General features: G+C 40.5%; 1 protein-coding gene across 3 annotated transcripts; it reads left to right on the plus strand.

Annotated features, from left to right (window-relative positions):
- Positions 1-6,997: 6,997 nt before the first annotated feature.
- SLITRK4 (SLIT and NTRK like family member 4) lies at positions 6,998-17,882 on the plus strand. Of its 3 annotated transcripts, none has more exons than XM_004442234.3 (2): positions 6,998-7,275; positions 11,761-17,882. In XM_004442234.3, the coding sequence occupies exon 2, from the start codon at positions 11,811-11,813 to the stop codon at positions 14,325-14,327; it is 2,517 nt and encodes an 838-aa protein (XP_004442291.1). In that variant the 5' UTR covers positions 6,998-7,275; positions 11,761-11,810; the 3' UTR covers positions 14,328-17,882. The 3 variants fall into 3 exon arrangements, with proteins under 3 accessions (XP_004442291.1, XP_087283635.1, XP_087283637.1); XM_087427509.1 differs by lacking the exon at positions 6,998-7,275 and adding an exon at positions 7,979-8,095; XM_087427511.1 differs by lacking the exon at positions 6,998-7,275 and adding an exon at positions 8,246-8,619.
- Positions 17,883-18,346: the final 464 nt, after the last annotated feature.

Consider the following 18,346-nt stretch of genomic DNA (forward strand, 5'->3'; position numbering starts at 1 on the left):
AGAAACATCAATTAACAGTAGCTCAGATGCACGCCCATAGACACTATATCTGTCTGAATAGTTGTTGGATGATAGAGATTGAATTAATTTTATACACAATTTATCATACTAATGTGATCTTAGATACAACTGCAATCACATCTTGTGAGAGCTGACTCTTTTCTCTAAAAACAACATATGCCACTCTTATGACAAAATAATCTTATGGATAGAAGAATGCTAGTTCTTTAAGTCATTAAGTTTCTAAAAAATACAAATTTTCCACAGATAAATGATAAAATTAGTTTCCCCTAAGTCACTTGAACTTTTTTTGCACATATGTTACAAATAATGCTACAAATAACATTGTACAAATAACAGCTATCTATACTTGGGTTCCTTTTTCCCCTTTTCTACCTACATTTCTGTTTGTTTTCCCAAAAAGATATTCAGTGATAGGCTTGAGGAAAATATATTTTTAATATTATCTCCAGGGCCATTATGAGGAACTTTGTTGAAACTATATTTCCCACTTCTTGTGGGTCTGGAGTGCAGAAGATGAGATTCTAGACTAGACTCTCATCTGGCAAGCAAGACTCTTTTAAAAAATAATGATGGTGTTTGTAATGCTCAGCTCTGCAGAGGTTGTTGTTGAAATTAATGTTTAAAAAAAGAATACAGTCATACCTCGGAGATATAGCGGGTTTGGTCCCAGACCACCACAATAAAGCGAATATCGAAAATACGCAAGCCACACGATCTTTTGGTTTCCGAGTGCATATAAAAGTTATGTTTACACTATACTATAGTCTATTAAGTGTGCAATAGCATTATGTCTAAAAAAACAATGTACATACATTAATTTAAAAAATATTTTATTCCTAAAAAATGCTAATCATCATCTGAGCCTTCAGTGAGTTGTAATCTTTTTGCTGGTGTAGTCTTGTAAAAAACATAATATCTGCAAAGCACAATAAAGCAAAGTGCAATAAAATGAGGTATGCCTGTAACTGATAAAAATAGAAAAGTAACAAAGGATAGCAGAAAGTGTAAGTACTCATGGATTTATTTTAACATAATGGTTTCTAGCTTTTGAAATAATTAAAAATAAGCAAAACAAATAACTCCATCACTGTCTTCTATTCATCATCCTTAGATAGATTCAGGTAGGAAATGAATATACAGTCTGCATTCTTTGCTTTTTGTGTATGTAGAAGTTTATTCTACTTATAAATAGCAGGAAATAATAATTCTCTGTGCCAGAAAGGAATTTTAGGTGTTTTGTAAACGTTATCTTAGTCCTCATAAAACTCAGGGTGATTGAGTTTGTCATACCCATTTTACAAAAGAGGCAATGAATGCTCAGAAAAGTTAACTGCCCTAAATTCCAGAGCTATTAAATAGTCAAACAAGAATTTCACCCCAAGTCCATCTGGTTCCAAATTTCATATTCTCTAAAATATTCATAGGCCTAATTTTATGTTTCTTTCACATTTACAAAACAGTAAAAATTTCAAAAATTCTGTAATTAATTTTCTAGGTGATTCACTGGAGCTTCTACTCTGGGTGAGCTCCCCATCATTGGGTGTATTCAAGCACTGAGTGTTCATCTGATGAAGATTTCAGCTTTAACTGGTAGTGGTTCAACCATAAGAATTTTAAGGTCCCTTTAAACCCTGAAGCTCTATGATTAACAATTGTATGCACATAACAATATAGCAGGAATTTTCTGTGATGATAATTTTTCCTATACTATGATCCCTTGGCATAAGACTGAGGACAGTTTTCTCATGAAGACCTTATGTGGGTAGACATTACTCAATTTGAGTCAGATCAGGGAAACAGAAGCTCCAATTTTGAACTGAAAAAGAAGGTAGTCAATCATAGATACATAACACTGGCTTACACAGATGTTCTGCTTTCCTCTGACTCACCCCTTGAGCCTCAGAAAGGGATAAATTTTATTTTTGATATAGTAATTGGAATACAGTCACACCATAACTCATATCTTCATATTATGCCTTTTCTGCCTTGTTTTATGCCCCTGATTTTGACCCATGTTTTGAATTGTCCAAAAGGAATCTCTAAAACAGAAGAGGAGGGCTTAGAAATAAGATCAATTTTGAAGGAAAGTTTTAAGTTTAAATTTCTAAGGAAAAATAATGCTCTTATAAAAGCATAAAAGCATGGAAAAAAAACCTCAATATTTTTGCAAAATAAAAAAATGTTTTGCTGGCTGAGGATAGTACTCTAGTTCCCCAGATAGAATTGAGCATGGTAAAAAAGGAAGGATTCTCATCAACTTTCTGTCTTTCTGACAAAGCTTTGGTTGGTATTACGGAACTTGTACAGCCCATGGGAGTAATTCTCACAGTAGATTGTTTGGCTATTAACTTCCTATTTTCTATTTCATGATCTTTATTATCTTTGAGTTGTCCAAGGGCAGTTGAGCTTGTTTCTGGGCCCTAATCTTTGACAGTGAGTGAGAAAGATGAGACTTCTTCAAGTTAGAGAACACTCAGAAAGAAAATGGGTAAAGAGAACAGACACCATTATATCAGCATCCATGGCTTAAAAAAATGATATTCTATAGAATATAGGTGGTACTAGCGAGCCATATGAACAAGTACTCATTAGGAGCCAAAATTACAAAGATCCTTCAAAACAACATACTCTTCTTTATTAATCCTCCAGAAATAGTGTGTGAATGGATTATCACGTGAAAAATCAGACAATGCCTGAAGTACTCAGACTTTAATGCATTAACAGATGACACCTTAGGTTCTGAAATAAACAAAAAACAAAAAACAGGTTACGGACTGTAATATAAAGAGGTAGCCTGGGAAAAATGGAAAGTCAGGTTAGTTGATATAATCTAATCAATTATTCAACTAATCTCACCTCTTCCAATTTACTCAGTGCCCTATTGGATAACAGTTCTTTTGTCTTTAACTCTGTAATAAGTCTAGGGATGAACACTACTGCTTTACACGGCTCCATTTGGCAGTAGCAAAGGCAATTGTTTCTAATCAAGGACAATTGAGACATTATCACGGGTTCAGGATCAACTCACGCATGCAAGTTGAAAGAGCAGGAGGGATGGAATAAGCCCACTATTGGCAAAGGGTAAAATCAGCTGATTTAAGAGATATTGTCATGCATAATTGATGTGAACTGTTGTTCATGTCCTTTATTGGTTTATTCTAGTGTTGAGCATTAATACTTTAAAACTTACAAACATTTATGTCCCAATTGTTTATCTTTGGGGGAAAAATCCATTATGCTTTCAAAAATTAAAAGTGCCTTGGGCTGGCCCAGTTGCGCAAGCAGTTAAGTGTGCGTGCTCTGCTGCGGCGGCCCGGGGTTCGCTGGTTCGGATCCCGGGCGTGCACTGACGCACTGCTTGGCAAGCCATGCTGTGGTGGTATCCCATATAAAGTGGAGGAAGATGGGCACAGAGGTTAGCCCAGGGCCAGTCTTCCTCAGCAAAAAAAGAGGAGGATCGGCAGACGTTAGCACAGGGCTGACCTCCTCACAAAAAAAAAAAAAAAAAAAAAATAAAAGTGCCTTGATTCCTCTGTGGACAATGAAGTGTGGAGTATTGGGAAGACCTCAAAGACCTGGGGTCAAATCTTGACTGTCACTCACTGTGTGATGTTGGGCAAATTACCTAACTTCCCTGAACCTCATTTCTTAAAGAAAAAGAAGAATCTCTGTCTTGTAGTATTGTCCAAAGAACTAAATGAAATAATGTTTGGCAGCAACGTGGCTAAGAAGAGGCACTCATTAGATAGTAGCTACTATGGTATGGATTAGATTATGATCTGAAAGCTACCTTTCAGCTCCTAAATTCCACAAAATTTGCAAAAATGAGCAGTTAGTACAAGATTTCTCAAAGTGTATATGATCACAAAAAAAAGTATTCCGTTGTCAAATAAGTTTGAGAAATGCTACATGCTATATTCCTTTCCCCTCGTAAGTCAGAAGCCACTTTCAATATAATTGAATTTGCTAAAAATTCCAAAGTTAAAAAAATTGTTTAGGTTTACAGAATCAAGGGTCTTCTAAACTTATTTGATCATAGAAACATCTCTTCAAAGATGATATATTAACATCTTAAGAACTTTCTTGTCATCTACTTAGAGAAATGCCAAGTTTGTGAATTTTTAAAATGCCAGAGAATAAATAAATTTTCAAAATTAAGATACACAGAATGATCTGTGATACCTGGATAGCAAAATTAAAGCTAATTTGATTTTAAACAGCAGCAAGACAAGCAGAATGAATGAGGAATATAATGAAAGTGAAAGACCACTGACGAGGGCCAAGGTTTTTGGTGTTATAATCATTTTTGGTTGCTGGTATTTGATTGACTAAAACTGCCTTTGGAATTAAGGATATTCAGGAGCTTGGTAAAATTCTTGGTGCAGTTGTTTATTTGCCCTGAAGGAGGGAGACACACTATATCAGCGTTGTCCTATGGTTCTAGTTGTACTCCTTGCCAAGCCAAGATTAAGTACGTGAAACATTTGAGGAAAAACTATGAGGCTATTGCAAATCCATCTCACAACATTTGCATTCATATATCTAAGGAAGAACATCAACTTTGTTTTTCTTTCAATTGCCATAAATAGTGCTAGAGTTTTCTTAACACTTTTATTTATTTATATATGTACTCCCTTTTTTTAAGCTAAGAATTTCTCTTAGTTTACTATTGTTCTATATGGATAGCGCATGTAGCTCTAGGAGACAGAAAAGAGACTGCAGGACTAAAGGATTGGGTTTTTAAATTACTTTGAATGCAAAAGAAGCAGAAGGCATGGGAGCTGTTACTTATATGTCATTTTTATGAATATCCACTTAATCATTTTTAAGCAGGAATATATTTTATATTAAAGCATTCATTTTAATGAGTTGGATATCACTGATAAGTTCTTAACACTATTATTAATTGTAACTTATTGATGTTCTAGCTGTACTTGTTTTCAGATTTCTGTCTCTATACTCATATGAAAAAGAACGTTCCACAGTTATTGCAGTCAAATATAGTCAACTCTCAGAACAGTTTCTAAAGTTAAATAAAGATAGGCATTTAAATCATCTGATATTTACTGTCCAAATCTGGCCTTTTCAGCTATCGCAGTACTTGGAATGTGCATTATATTTTCAGGTAAAATTTTTTTTGCTCATTCTATTGAATCTTGTTAACATTTATAGTAAAGGACAAACAATTCACCTATCCTGATAAAATATATTGTAGCTTCCTGAATCCTTTGCATTTAGAATAAATGTCAACTTATTTTGGTATCCATTACCACTTTCAAATTGCATTATACAATATAATGCAAATGTGAGTTCTTAATTAGCAGGATCTGTTTTGTTCAAATGTACAACAGTAGAGGGATTTTTGAACATACTGCAGCTGTTACCTATGGAGGAAACAAATTTCACCTTACTAAGAGGAGCTGCACAAGTACATATGTTGTTATGGACGGATCCTTTCATGCTTCCTTAAGCAATGCTATCACGTAATGGATTTCACATTGAATATAGCAAATTTTACCACTGCTGCCCACTCAATTTCTGCATCTAGCTTGTTGCTAAAAGAGAAGATGAAATTTTTAAGGGCAATGAGGAGTGGGGGTGGAGAAAGGGTTCTTTATGAGAGATGCAATATGTACCAAGGTCATAATGAAATATGCCTATATACACATATCTAAGTATTCATTTAAATATTGTGTGTGCATCTCTGTATACATGCTGTGCCCAGCAAACATTTGCATGAATATAACCTCAAGGCAGCTTCATGAAATGACAAAAATGAAAAAAATTATACTTACATATGAATAGGTACTACAGATAATATAGAAGTTAGAACAGTAGCCACAAATAATGTAATAAATCCTTTGTTCATCAGATTTTTTGCCTAGATTTGAGGCCTTTAAACATCAACCAATTATGGTAAATGTTTAACTGGAGGAGTTCAGGCAGACAGCCAAATTCTGGTTTCAAAGCTATTACTAGTTTTAGCTTAAAGAGTTTTTCACTTTTAAGTAAAAGCATTTCTGGGTACTGGCTATATCCTATTGTGGCTAGAGCTACTGAAATTTTAATAAGTGGATTAACCAGAACATACGCCCTGAAGAAATGGGCCCTGCCATATTACCTGAAATGTGGCAAAGAATGGGCTACTTGGATTCCTAGGGAAATACTTCCCATTTATAACTTAGCTCTATTTACATAAAGCCAGTTTATTCCCACAGACACAAAGTAAAGAGAGAGGTTGTTTTTCTTAGCCAAGTATCTACAAAAACAGCAAGGTTGTGGGGAGGGGAGCAAAATGACCGTTTTAGCCTCTTCTTGTTCTGAAAGCCAGGTATTTGAATTACATACGTGATAGCCCAACTCCTCCCCCCCACAGGTACATTTGCTTTCTTACTAAGCTTATTAACTCAATTACCACTGCATGAAGCTGGTTTGAACATTAGCCCTTCCTGAGGGCATTCCTACCCTCTTGTGGAGGCACTAACAAATGGGTAGAAGAAAGGAGCCTAGATAATCCACACGCTGGATTTGCAGCCTCTGGATATTTGAGATTCAACTGCTAAAGCCTCTTTGGTATAGAAACGACAATGAGGGGGCTACTGAAGTGACTTTTCTTAGTCTATTTTGTCTCCTTTTCTGTCTCCCCGAGCTACCCTGTGGGTCTCTTCCTGTTCCTTCTTTACAGACCCTTCTGCACAGCCCCAAAGCTCCAAACCTTGTCCCCCTTTCCTAAAGTCTCCCATTCACCACCACCCTCCCCAACTAAAGTCCCCTCCCGGTCACCACGAAAGCCCGGAGAAGTGGAACGCACACAATGCCTCCCTTATAGGGCTAGAGCTGGGAACTGGGCATGCTCAGCAGCCAAAGCACGTTTTTTTTTTTTTCCTTCTTTTGGTCGCAAGTGCGGCATCTCTCCTAGTCCCACACCTCCCTCTCCTCTATCCCTATCCCTTCTCCCCACCCCCAGCTCCTTAATCTCCCTGCTTAACCCGTTCTGCACCGAAGGCTCTCAGAGTTCTAAGGTGCAGAGACTTAACCCGTCTCTTCCTAAACCCACTAAATAGTCTCACTTTGGGCTAAAGCTTCACACTTTTGCCTTAAAGCCCCCAACCCCTTTTGCGCAGACAGGTAGGGGGAGTGCGAATACTGCCGGATCCCAAGAAACTGGTCCCAAGAAAGCTCCATCCAGGATCGCCCGCTACCGAAGTATTCCTGGAGCCCTCTGTTCTGCGGGGTGACAATTAGCCAAAGGTACCGTGATACAAAACCCAAGTGCGATTGTTGCCTTTGAATGTCATTGTTGTTGACTCACCCCCCTGGATCCTGGAATTATTCAATTCCGCGTAGACTCGACGCCCCTATCTACCTCCCTGGATCCCCCTTCCCCCAGGCTCTCCGACGTTTCTTTGGCTTTGCCTGGGTTCTTGGTTGCTCTCTCAAAGGAACGCCCCGGTTGTGCGTGTGCGTGTGTGTGTGCGTGTGTGTTTGTGTGCCTTCGTTCTTAGGGGACTGGGGGAGGAGAAAGGACTCGAGTGTGCGTGTATGTGGGGGGGGGGATGGAGGCTGTTGCGCCCGTGTTGGGGGACTGGGGTCTCTACGCATGAGGAAAGGGGTCGCTCCTACCTAGGGGGTGTTTTAGGCAAAAAAGAGGAGGCGGATGCCGGGAGGAAAGTGCGCTGTCTTTCCCGCTGTGTGGGTAGAAGAGGAATCAAGTGGAGGCGTCTTGGTGGGGGACGGGGAGGCCTCAGGAATTTGCGGGAGTCGAGGTGGTTGAGTGTGGGGGGTGGCTGCGAGTGTGCGGGGGGGGCGGGGACGGGGGTTCGGCGCGTGTATGTAAAGGTAGAGCCCGTGTGCCAGGGGCTGGGTGCGCGCGCGGTGTCTGGCCGGGTGCGCGCGCGCGCCGCTGCCCGCCTGCTGATCTGCGAGGGCTGCTCGGTGGGTTTGACCGGCGAGCGGACGCGGAGCAGCTGGGGCGCGGAGGAGCTCGAGGCGAATCACGTAGAGACCATCGCGGACATTGCAGGGCGCATCGCGGCGCGGCGTACCCTGTGAGAGCCGCCGGGCTCCAGAGGTTGGTGAATTTCCAGCGGGGGCTGTGCGAGCTGCACCGACACGCGCTGCCTCTTCCCTGCTCGGCTTGGCAGTGCGCGCGCGCGCGCGTGTGTGTGTGTGTGAGAGAGAGAGAGAGAGAAAGAGAGAGCGCGCGCGCGCGCGTGCGCGCGGAGGGGGGCAGGTAGCTTATTATTTTTAGTTTGGGTCATGTTGGTTTGGGGCCGGCTGAGTGGCTGAAGCGGCCGTAGTGGTTACCCCTCGCGCCACCCCCGTTTGCCTGCCCACGGCGCGGCAAGTCCCTGAGGACCGAAAGAATCCGGTGTCCTTAGCATCGCTGCCTCCCGGGCGACCGGGGCGGCGGGGAAAGTGTCCTGGTCTGGGGCAGCTTGGGCTATTGGGACCGCTGCGCTGGGCTAGGCTTTGTTTTCTGCGCCCCCCTCGCAGGCACTCTAGGCGGACGTGGATCTGGGGCTCCCGGCAGTGGCCCGCGAGCTGGTCGGAGATTGCTGGCACCCAGCAAGGCAGGGAATACGAGAGAAGCTGGTGGGTAACTCTAAAAGCCCTGCAAAGCCCGGCAAGCACTGGCAGCGCGACTTTGCTAGATGCCCAAATGCTGAGCTGATTTCTGGCTTGGTGAGAGCAGCATTATGTGGCTGGCCAGGGGAAGGGGTGCGGGCAAGGGGGAGCCTGGGCCGCCGCTCTTGGTCACCGAGCCACGGGGTCACTCTGCCTGTGACAAGCGGGTCAGTGACTCCCCAGTGGCCATCGCCCTCGTGGCCTGAGCTGGCCATCTCTTCCCCCTCAACCACCGCATGCCTGATCTAGAGAGGCCGACAGAAACTCTAGCAGCTGCCCCTTGTGGGACCGGAGCGCGCGGAGAAATGTGTGCGCAGCGGGGCTGAAGGCCCCCGCGACATTCCGAGCGGTCCCCGCCTCCGCTGCCTGGCCCACGAGGCCGCTGCTTGGGCCTGGGACCCGGGAGGGGGCTGCGTGCCGGCTCCGGGCACTGGGATGCGGCAAAACATTGCAGTACGCGCCATCGCCAGCGGCTCCTCCAGCCGCGTCGCTGCCGGCCCGAGGTAGCGCACGGGGGTGGCAGTGACCGTGTCTCTCCGCGGAGCCCCCCACCGCTGCCCCAGGCGGACCGACGGAGGTTTCTTGTGCCAGCTCCAGGGGAGACACTTTGGCCCACCATCCCCAGTCGTCTGCCTCTCTCAGGCCAGTTCCACCGCACGGGCGCGGAGCTCCAGGCGCGGCACTCTGGTGGATGCCCGATTTGTGGTAAAGCTAGGTTTGTGCAGTCTTGGCCGGCGGTGGGAAACTAGCGTGTTGCGGGGCGAGGAGAGAGAGACGGAGAGGCAGATAGGGAAACGAGCCGCTCCTGGCAGCCCGAGAGATGGCTTCTGATACCCAGCTCATACTTTGTGCGTTCTTTTTTCTTTTTTGCCTTTTTTTCCCCCTGATTTTAAATTGTGCGTGTTTTCTTGGTAGCAGGTGAGTGTGAGGTTTCTTTGGCTTATGTTCAATGCCCCTTCCCCCTCTTTCTAGTTCCCTTCCCCTAGTTCTTTTTCTTCCTCTCTCCACTTCTCCGTTGTGTCTTGCCTCTTCAGTCCCTCTTCCCTTTTCTCCTTGGCGGATAGGCTCCCCCTCTGCCTTGCCTGAGCCTCCAGCTGCCTTGGCTTCCTCTGTTTTAAGGGAGCTGCATTTGGGAACTTCCTAGATCGTCCTTGCGCCTTTTTTTCTCCCTTGCTACTTAAAGTAGAAATTACGAGGAGGAGGGCAGCTCTTTATGCAATTTCAGATCTGTTGATGCTCCTTGTTCTTGTTTTTGTACTGAATTCAGGTTATTCGGGCTTTCTTTTTTTTTTTTTTTTGCCTTGTTTTTTAGTTTTATTGCTTTTTGGTTTCTTTTTTTTTTTGCGGGGTGTGGTAGTAACAAGAAATGACTCAACTGAACCAGATTAGCTGTTGAAACCCACATCTATAGCAAGGCAAAAAGATCAAGTGAATTTTTGATTTTACAATGAAAGTTGTTTTGGATGATGTCATACTTAAGAATTATGACTTCTTTTTGCACTGTCAATCAAACTATCACAGTGAATAGGGGAAATGTACGTCTATGTGGCAGCCAAGGAGCATCTCGGCAGTGCTGGCTGTATTCTGAACCAAACTACTTAAAATGCAAATGTTCCTGTGTCGTGGCTAATGGATTGTCTACCTTGAAATCTGTTTGGTTTTACCACTAGCTGATTCCTCGTGGGCAAAATAAACAAAGGAGTTTCCGTGTGACACGTCTTTCTTTGTATCGTTCCGTCATTGTGTGTTCCTGGGTAATTTATTTATTTAATTAATATTTGGTGGTAACCATATTGAAATTGCAGCCAGCTTCCCTTTCAAGATGGAAGAGACTCACATGGCTAAAAATGTATCAATAAAATGCACAGTGCTTGTTCTTTTTAATCTTTTCCATGAAGCATTGCATATAGTTGTATATGCATGCAGTATTTAAGGAATTGGCTACAATGGGTTAATTTACTAAGCATTAAACTCCACTAAGTGATTCTTGATTTGTTTATAGACAGAAACATGAGGTGGTAATATTGGGAAGGGGTTGTTTGAGAACTGATGATTATAGGTCAAACATTTTCAAACATTTGTTGTGCTAAATGTGTGTGGCGCTGCAGATGAAGCCACTCAAGAATTGTAATGTGTGAACTCCTCCTCCTCCTCAGCAGTGGCAGTCTGTGGTCAAAGTGAAGGAGAGAAGCAATTGAGCCAAGTGTCAGTCGGAGCTGGGTTCAAAAGGGCACATAAAGGAATGGGAGAGGGCCAGGTAGGCAGGAGACCAGTTTTTGGGAGTGGGAAGCTGTCTGGACATCAGCTAGGCAATGCAGGAGCAAGCAGGTTTCTCTGCTGCTTTCAGGGATGCAAAGACAAAAGTCTTTTTTACCCTGTTTGGGAGATGACTGACAGGAAACTAGATACTGTTTATTTACCTGAAAGTAAAATTTGGCCATCCCCTACTGGCTTATTTCTCTAGAACCTCACAGGGTCATCTGTATTTTTTAAGGCATTAGTGTACAGGAGTGAACTGATTCATGTCAGTGTGCTTACCTATGGGCTGAAGCTCAGGCAGACCGCTTCCCAGTACTCCCTCCTTGGTCTTTTGACTGTCCCCTGTAAAACATCCCCATCCTTCCATTGCCATCCTCTATTGAACCCAGGGCTCTGCTGGGCCTCTTATCAAGCTGAAGCCTAGAGAGTAGACATCTACAAATTGAAAGGCCTTTGTGGTGCTAACTACCTGGCCTACAGGATGGTCTGGGATCAGTCATTAGAGTTGCAAGTAGGAACCTTAAGTTTGTGTTCAAGGATGGAATGTAGTGGTCCATGTAGAGAAAGTGTTTTCAAATTGCTAAGGTTTAAGCATGATCAACAATCTTTTTTCCTGTTTGTCATGTGTTCTGCACGTGTAAATTTTGTATAAACTACAGGTATGGAAATAAAATGTATGGCATTTTTGGTGGTTATTGTTCAACTGAGTGAGAATACCTGTGGAGTTTTCAGTGCCTTAAAAATACAAAGCTTAATAATTATAGCCGTGTGTTTGCAATGGTATGATTTAAACACAAATAATTTTCCAAATCATGATCATTGAAAAAATGTTTTCTTTTTATTTTTTAGATTATTTCTCTTTATTCAGAAGCATAAAGTTGTTTGCTGATTGCAAGAAGATGTTTCTTTGGCTCTTTCTGATTTTGTCAGCCCTGATTTCTTCAACAAATGCAGATTCTGACATATCGATGGAAATTTGCAATGTGTGCTCCTGCGTGTCAGTTGAGAATGTGCTCTATGTCAACTGTGAGAAGGTTTCAGTCTACAGACCAAATCAGCTGAAACCACCTTGGTCTAATTTTTATCACCTCAATTTCCAAAACAATTTTTTAAATATCCTCTATCCAAATACATTCTTGAATTTTTCACACGCAGTATCCCTGCAGCTGGGAAATAATAAACTGCAGAACATTGAGGGAGGAGCCTTTCTTGGGCTCAGTGCATTAAAGCAGTTGCACTTGAACAACAATGAATTAAAGATTCTCCGAGCTGACACTTTCCTTGGCATAGAGAACTTGGAGTATCTCCAGGCTGACTACAATTTAATCAAGTATATTGAACGAGGAGCCTTCAATAAGCTCCACAAACTGAAAGTTCTTATTCTTAATGACAATCTGATTTCATTCCTTCCTGATAATATTTTCCGATTTGCATCTTTGACCCACCTGGATATACGAGGGAACAGGATCCAGAAGCTCCCCTATATCGGAGTTCTGGAACACATAGGCCGTGTTGTCGAATTGCAGCTGGAAGATAACCCTTGGAACTGTAGCTGTGACTTGTTGCCTTTAAAAGCGTGGCTGGAGAATATGCCATATAACATCTACATAGGAGAAGCTATCTGTGAAACGCCCAGTGACTTATATGGAAGGCTTTTAAAAGAAACCAACAAACAAGAATTGTGCCCTATGGGCACGGGCAGTGATTTTGATGTACGAATCCTGCCTCCATCTCAACTGGAAAATGGCTATACCACTCCCAATGGTCACACTACCCAAACATCCTTACACAGATTAGTGACCAAACCACCAAAAACGACAAATCCGTCCAAGATCTCTGGAATCGTGGCAGGCAAAGCCCTCTCCAACCGCAATCTCAGTCAGATTGTGTCTTACCAGACGAGGGTGCCTCCTCTTACACCTTGCCCAGCGCCTTGCTTTTGCAAAACACATCCTTCGGATTTGGGACTGAGTGTCAACTGCCAAGAGAAAAATATACAGTCCATGTCTGAACTGATGCCGAAACCTTTAAATGCCAAGAAGTTACACGTCAATGGCAATAGCATCAAAGATGTGGACATCTCAGACTTCATTGAGTTTGAAGGACTGGATTTGCTCCATTTAGGCAGCAATCAGATTACAGTGATCAAGGGAGATGTGTTCCACAATCTCACTAATTTACGCAGGCTGTATCTCAATGGCAATCAGATCGAAAGACTCTATCCCGAAATATTTTCAGGCCTTCATAACCTGCAGTATCTGTATTTGGAATACAATTTGATTAAGGAAATCTTAGCAGGCACCTTTGACTCCATGCCAAATTTACAGTTATTGTACTTAAACAATAATCTTTTAAAGAGCCTGCCCGTTTATATTTTTTCTGGAGCACCGCTTGCTAGACTGAACTTGAGGAACAACAAATTCATGTACCTACCTGTCAGCGGAGTCCTTGATCAGCTGCAGTCTCTTACACAGATTGACCTGGAGGGTAACCCGTGGGACTGCACTTGTGACTTGGTGGCATTAAAGCTATGGCTGGAGAAGTTGAACGACGGGATTGTTGTGAAAGAACTAAAGTGTGAGACGCCTGTTCAGTTTGCCAACATTGAACTGAAGTCCCTCAAAAATGAAATCTTATGTCCCAAACTCTTAAACAAGCCATCTGCACCATTCACGAGCCCTGCACCTGCCATTACATTCACCACCCCGCTGGGTCCCATTCGAAGTCCTCCTGGTGGCCCAGTGCCTCTGTCTATTTTAATCTTAAGTATCTTAGTGGTCCTCATTTTAACTGTGTTTGTTGCTTTTTGCCTTCTTGTTTTTGTGCTCCGACGAAACAAGAAACCCACGGTGAAACACGAAGGCCTGGGGAATCCTGAGTGTGGCTCCATGCAGCTGCAGCTGAGGAAGCATGACCACAAAACCAATAAAAAAGATGGACTGAGCACAGAAGCTTTCATTCCACAAACCATCGAACAGATGAGCAAGAGCCACACCTGTGGCTTGAAAGAGTCAGAAGCCGGATTCATGTTTTCAGATCCTCCGGGACAGAAAGTCATTATGAGAAATGTTGCCGACAAGGAGAAAGATTTATTACACGTGGATACCAGGAAGAGACTGAGCACAATTGATGAGCTGGATGAATTATTCCCGAGCAGGGATTCCAATGTGTTTATTCAGAATTTTCTTGAAAGCAAAAAGGAGTACAATAGCATAGGTGTCAGTGGCTTTGAGATCCGCTATCCAGAAAAACAGCAAGACAAAAAAAACAAGAAGTCACTGATAGGCGGCAACCACAGTAAAATTGTTGTGGAGCAAAGGAAGAGCAGCGAGTATTTTGAACTGAAGGCAAAACTCCAGAGTTCCCCCGACTACCTACAGGTCCTTGAGGAGCAGACGGCTTTGAACAAGATCTAGGTCATGCAATCTTACTTCATACAGAGGACATTTATTTAATGATGAAAGTGCCTTGTGTTGACTTTTAACTTCCAAATACTATATTATCAATAGGCATAGAGGCAGGTGTTTCCAAGGGTGTGTCATTAACTGTAGCTGCAAAGATGTGTCCAGTAGAAACGAATTTCCTTAATAGATTTTACTACATAAAACCTATACTGTGGAGTTCTGTGGGGATACTGCAAACTCTATTGCCAAAGGGATGCTTTATATACATAATACACTGAATTTAACCTCAAGAGGCAAATCTGTTTTGTACCCCAATGCAAAACCTTCGTCTCTTTGTGCTTTGTAAAGCAAACTCAAGAAAACTGGTACCAGTGTTTGTACCTCAGCTGGGTCCTTCATCTTGCACGTAGATTAAGTTGGTGGAACTGGAATAATCCTTTTGATTTGTGGCATTGTAACAACTCTGTAAAGATTATCTGAAAAGTGAAAAAAAAAAAGCATGCAAAGAGAGAACATTCGATAGTATTTGTAAATCGGTAACCTTTATGGCCTGCATCTTGAAACCGCTGGATTTATAATGTAAAATTGTGCAAATATTTGTTTAAAATATACCATGCATTACATAAGTATAAAATAAATTTGAACACCTTAAGCATTACCTGTCTATACATAAAACCTAAAAGAGAAAAAAAATCAATGTGAGTTACATAGCGTTTGTGGTGATCTGAAGAAATACGTGATGTTTATCAGAATTAAACATGGCTCAAATTAACTAACATTAGAGTTTGTTCTCAGTTATGTGAAATACCCACAATCCTTAAAGGTTGTCCAAAATTAGCCAAGTGCTTACCGTGTGAGCGCACCCAAAGCTATTTTTGTAACATAATTCATATTTATGAAGTACTTTGTATACTAAATAGGAAAATATGTACTCCTTAATATGTATTTAAGATGCCTGAATTGTTTTCCTGATCACAGGGAATTTATCAATAAGTATAAATTTAGACAGAAAATGTATACCAAACCGAAACTGAAGCTTATGTGTACAGAAATATTCTGGACATTGTGATCAGGTATAATTTAAAAACAAAACAGACAAAAAAAACCCCAAAAACAGACAAAAATACAAAAAAACAGTTCTGTGCTATTCTTGGGAATTTAGCATATTCAGATTTGTTACCAACTGTGCATTTTAAAATAGGTTCCTTAGTTTTATAGTATTGTGTCTGGGGCAGTTATTTGACAACAGTTGTCTTGCTTTTCAGGATTCTATGAGCTTAATTCAAATAGTTTTCACTACAAATATTTAAAAAATTAATGAGTAAGGTTAATAGTTATATCTCGTCTGCATCAGTATCCTGTTCTTTCATCATTCTGACTACTATCAGATAATCAAGTAGAACAGTAAACATCATGGTAATCTCGGCTATCAAAAACACACTGTAAAATGCTTTCATTGGTCTCAAATCAGTTCAGTCTGCAACTACAAATGGTATGCCACTGCGTTTGCTTGTGCTGTTAACTTCTAGTCCAAATTGGTCAAAGGAAGGAAGACCTTGATAATGGGAGATACTGGAAGATTTTTAGGAGCTCCTGATTAGCGGAGTGACATCCCGAGACACATTGCCTTCTTGGCCTGCCTGCATATGTATATTTTTTGTGCTCCATCTACTATAATTACTGTATTAAGCAGTAAGATGACCAAGAAGGTAAACATAGACATACTTCATGAATTTCAAGTGGCAGATGTTTTGGTGCAGCTTCCAAAAATAACATTATGGTTAAAGTTGTAATAGCAATCCCTTTATTGATTACTAATTTCAGGGCTTTCTATGTTTGTTCCAAGATAAAAAATAAACAACTTGGCATTCTTGGGTGTGTGTGTGTGTGTGTGTGTGTGTGTGTGTGTGTGTATACATACGTATAAATAATTTGGAGATTTTTTTTAAATAGCAAAAAAATTGTCTCCATATGTATGTGCTGGTGCTCTTAAAACTTTAATGTGTAATTTTATTTTTCATGACAATGTCTGTGAAAACTTTATATGAATATTAAAAAAAATACAAACAAATACTTGCTTTCTGATCTTGAAAGAAAAGACCTGAAGATGTGTGCCCAACAACAGCCTGTTTTCATCTACAGTTTCATAAGGACTTTTAATATGCCATTACCATGCTTGCATGCATTCATGGATTAAAGGGCTCCTAATGCATACTGACAGGATAAAGATGCAAAGGCTTCAAAGAAAGTGTTTTAGTTTATCCTGTCAATAAAGTATGGATTGAGGAATCTTAAGTAGACACTTATGGGAGGAACCGGAAAGCTCCATCCATGATCTGGGGATAATAGGTCATTGGCATGATGCCTTTTATTCAGTGTGGTGATGCTTTGAAGCTGTTTCAAGGTTTCTGCAGAGAGGTCAATGGCAAGAGTGCCTGCCACCATCTCAAATCTTGCTGTAGCGTATTGGCTATCTCATACTCTTCTGCTGAAAGTTGTAAATGTTCAACATTTAAAAAAAAATAATTTAAATGTATGTGGTTATTGGAGGTTCTAATTGTAAGTGAATGATAGTAACAAATCCTTGGTTAAGGCTGATATATTTTCCTTAACTAAAGTCATTGTGCCTACATGATACAGTGTATACTATTTTGCACCTGTCTTTCATTAGTTCTACTTGTACATTTTATGATAATGTAGTTAGGCATAAGTTTTGAGCTGAGTGAAAGAGCAGTTAAAATACTGTATCTACATTTTGTTGGCTTCAAGCATAACCTTGATGTTAGTTTAACCCCTTGAAGAATGATATCTATATGTAAGTACAGCATTTTTAGTAGAATTTGATTCAGATCTAGAAAAATCCAAGAAATGCTCATTTCTAATGTGGTCTGACACTTTGTGGGCTTCTTGGCATTGTACCATGTGCTTGGACTCTGTTAGAATGGTTGCAAAGAAAAATAGATCATACAAAATCAGTGAAGGGGTTGAGATAATATATTATGTCCATGTAATATAAATCAAGTTTTAAATTATTTTTTTATGAAATCAATAAAGATGATTCAATTCTTTAAAAGTAAATCTTTGTGTAATTTTATGGGAAAGCAGCTATTAAAATGCAGTGATTCAAGTCTATAAGGCAATTTATATTCTATATTTAGTTTTCCATCTTAATAATTAACCGAATAAAAATATTAATTAGAAAATCATTTAAGACCAGCTTTCTTTTCTTGCTTTTTTAAAACATTTCTTTAAGCCGTAAGGATGCATATATTATACAGGGCATGGCCTCATAAATAATGTCAACAGGTATTGCAGAAATAACAGAACACATCTAGAAATGTATGGCATTAATATTAATCTATATTCTCTTTTGCATGATTTGTACATTGACATTGTATGAAATGAGCACAGTGAGGTTTTTTTTGTTGTTGTTATTGTCGCATCCAAAGAGCTGGGGAGAAAATATATTAAGAATGTATTTATAATCACTATTTTGAAATAAAGTAAAGAAAACATATTGTATTGTTTTTACCCTGATTTGATTATTAGTCTTTCAGGTTAGTTTATAAGACAAAAATCAAGTAATGCTACAAAAGCTAATGTAAATCACAGAAAGAAACTGTTTTAATGACTTTTGTTTGCTTTTAATAACATCAAGGTATTAGAGAGAATTTATTAAATGCCCTTTTTATGAAAGTATTAATAAAATTGTTTACTACAATGGTATTTCTGAAGCCACAGTTTGTTAAATATATTTACTTTTCCATTATTTTTCAGAAGAAATAAAGTGGTAACCAAACTGATCTTTTCACCTAGATTTGAGGGTAAGACATAGAGCTTTAGAGTACTGTTTGTATTCAACTTTATGCTAAATCTATGTTAAGAGATGCTTTCTTTTCAAACATCTTTGCAATCTGTGTTTCTTTCCACTAACAGCCTCTTTGGAGAAAAGTCAGACAATGCCAAGATCAACATGCTTTGATTCTTGCCGATTCCCAGTAATCAGTTGGAATCTGACATAACTGCACATA

This window comes from Ceratotherium simum, chromosome X, assembly GCF_057802395.1.
Source record: "Ceratotherium simum simum isolate JZ-2026a chromosome X, ASM5780239v1, whole genome shotgun sequence".
In the NCBI taxonomy this organism is placed as follows: domain Eukaryota; kingdom Metazoa; phylum Chordata; class Mammalia; order Perissodactyla; family Rhinocerotidae; genus Ceratotherium; species Ceratotherium simum.

What these genes read in the sequence shown, in the direction of transcription:
- SLITRK4 (XM_004442234.3), top strand. Translation starts at nt 11,811, where the DNA reads ATGTTTCTTTGGCTCTTTCTGATTTTGTCAGCCCTGATTTCTTCAACA.